This window comes from Fukomys damarensis, unplaced genomic scaffold (assembly GCF_012274545.1).
Source record: "Fukomys damarensis isolate Sample0158 unplaced genomic scaffold, DMR_v1.0_HiC HiC_scaffold_37, whole genome shotgun sequence".
Lineage (NCBI taxonomy): Eukaryota > Metazoa > Chordata > Mammalia > Rodentia > Bathyergidae > Fukomys > Fukomys damarensis.
In genome coordinates this window covers 1,990,668-1,992,908 of record NW_022900949.1, presented here as the reverse complement: position 1 = coordinate 1,992,908, position 2,241 = coordinate 1,990,668, and the positions used below count along the sequence as shown (strand labels likewise).

The 2,241-nt window shown below is 64.3% G+C and overlaps 1 protein-coding gene across 1 annotated transcript in view; it reads right to left on the bottom strand.

The window, feature by feature from the left end:
* Nucleotides 1-1,058: 1,058 nt before the first annotated feature.
* Klhl26 (kelch like family member 26) overlaps nt 1,059-2,241 on the bottom strand; it is a 7,472-nt gene continuing 6,289 nt past the window's right edge. Inside the window, exon 4 of the mRNA XM_033759397.1 lies at nt 1,059-2,236. Coding sequence (XP_033615288.1) covers nt 1,710-2,236 — 527 coding nt within the window. The 3' untranslated portion in view covers nt 1,059-1,709. The remainder of the gene's footprint in view (nt 2,237-2,241) is intronic.

Below are 2,241 nucleotides of genomic sequence, written 5' to 3'. Positions count from 1 at the left end.
CTGGGGAGGCGCGGGCTCCCGGCCCTGGGGACCTGGCCGGTGGAGAGCGAGTGTGCCTGTGCATGCACGCATGTGTGTGAGGGGCAGACGTGCAGGCCCTGGTGCTCCCCATGGCCGCGTGCCCACGCGTGGGGCCGCACATGCACGCAGGTGTGCTCGCGAGTATGCGCACAGGCGTGTTCTGCCTTGCTCGGGAGCACACAGACCTTCACAAAGTGAATGTTCAAGCCAGTTTCTGCTAAATTAAAAACAGCTTTTTCGTGTTTAAAGTTTACAGTACGAAAAATAATTTTCCTTTCTTCCGGGGGCGGGGCGGGGGCTGAGGACATTCCAGGGACAGCAGCGTGGCCATGCGTTGTCGGCGGGCAGCGTCCCCCTCCCGGCCGGCACCCCTGCCAGCTCATCGGGGACAAGATGTTCCAAGGTGTGAGCTGACGGGGGACTTGCAGCTGGCAGAGGCCCCTCTGCCCCCCTGTGGGCCGAGCCTGCAGCAGAAAGCCTGCTTTTGGGGAGCGGGTGGGGGCAGGGCCAGTGTATGCTGAGGCTTCGGGAAAGGACAGAGCGTTCACCCCATGCCCCAACCTGAGGGCTCCCCCGGCCCCCAGTCAGGTCCCCACCTAGCACTGCTCGCCCAGGTCTGGAGTCTTTTGGGGCGTCTGGCCCTGGTGCCTAAGTGTACAGGCAGAGTGGGGCAACGCTGCTAGTGGAGCAACATGCTGGGGGCTTCTGGAGGAGCTGCTGGGCCAAAGGGACAGCAGCGACCACGTCCCCTGCAGGACCGGCCTTGTGTTGCCTCCCACGGCTTGTGGTCAGCACTCGGGACCAGCACTGAGCAGCTGGGGTCAGGCCCACTGGGGGATGGAGAGACCCTCCCCAGCCCCTCGAGGCCGCCCAGCTGGAGCTCTGCCTGTCCCCAGGCCCATGTGGAGCCCCCAGCAGACACCGCTGTGGGCGCCCAGCCCCCCAGCGCCTGTGAGGCCAGGAGAGGAGCCCCAGACACATGGGGGACCCCAGCAATCTGTGACCAATCAGCTGAGCCGCCCAGGCTCAGCGCCGGCTGCTCCGTCTTTCCACCATAACATTTTTATTAAATAAAAGGAGACATTAAGGGATGACATTGGCGGAGGTACGAGGTTAATCCTTTACACGGTGAGCGGGTCGCGCAAACACAACATCCATCGTCTGTTAGCAGCGAGAGAGACACTTTAAGCTGCCCCCAGAGTACAAATCTCATTTAGAAGACAGCAGTGCTGCCTCCTTAAAAAAACAGAAAGTAAAACGAAACAGAAAGGAGAGGTTTTGAGATCAAAACAAATGTGGCCAGAGAAGCCGCAGAGCCTTGGAGGCAGTGACCCGGCCGCCTGCACTCCTCGGGTGGCCCAGCAGGGCAACCTGCCGTGGGCAGGGTTGGGGCGGCCGGAGGGCTTGACGCCTCAACCCTTGGCCCGGCCCCTTTACCCTGGGCATGGCCATAGGCCCTCGGAGCGGTGTGCGGGGCAGGAGGGTCAGGAAGGCAGTGAGGGCCAGAGGCAGCCGTGCCCGCTCCTCCCCAGCCCTAAGTGGGCCACGAGCAACGTGTGGTGGGGAGAGCGCTGTCAGAGCACAGGGACCCAGACAAGAGGTCAGGAGGGGCGAGGGGCTGCAGCTGCAGGAGGGGCACCTGGACTGCAGCGACCAGCGCAGGGAGAGCCCAGGCTCAGCACCCGTCGCTACCTCCTGGTGCCAGCCCGGGGCAGCAGGACGGGGGCGCAGGCGATCCCCGCGAAGGACTCGGGGAAGTACAGGTCCCGCTCCCACTCGTCCGTCTCGGTGTTGTACACCTGCACGATGCCTGTGACGTTGTTGAGGCGCCAGTTGTAGCCACCGACCATATAGATCTTCCGCTCCAGCAGGCAACAGCCGGCCTCCGACTGGCCGGCCCGCATGGGCGTCACACTGGTCCACTGGTCAGTCTCAGGCACGTAGTACTCCACAGCCAGCACGTCGAAGCAGCGGTCCACGTGGTCCATGCGGCCACCCAGTGCGTAGATGCGGCCGCCGGCGCCCACCATGGCGTGCAGCACGCGGGGCTCGCTCATGGGGGCCTTGAACTCCCACTGGTCGGCCCCAGGGTCGTAGCAATGCAGAGCCTTCTTGTCCTCCACCGAGATGCCGTAGCCCCCCGAGATGTAGAGGCGGCCCCCCGAGGAGGCCCCGGCATGGCCCCAGGTGCGGCGCTTCAGCGAGCAGGCGTAGCCCCAC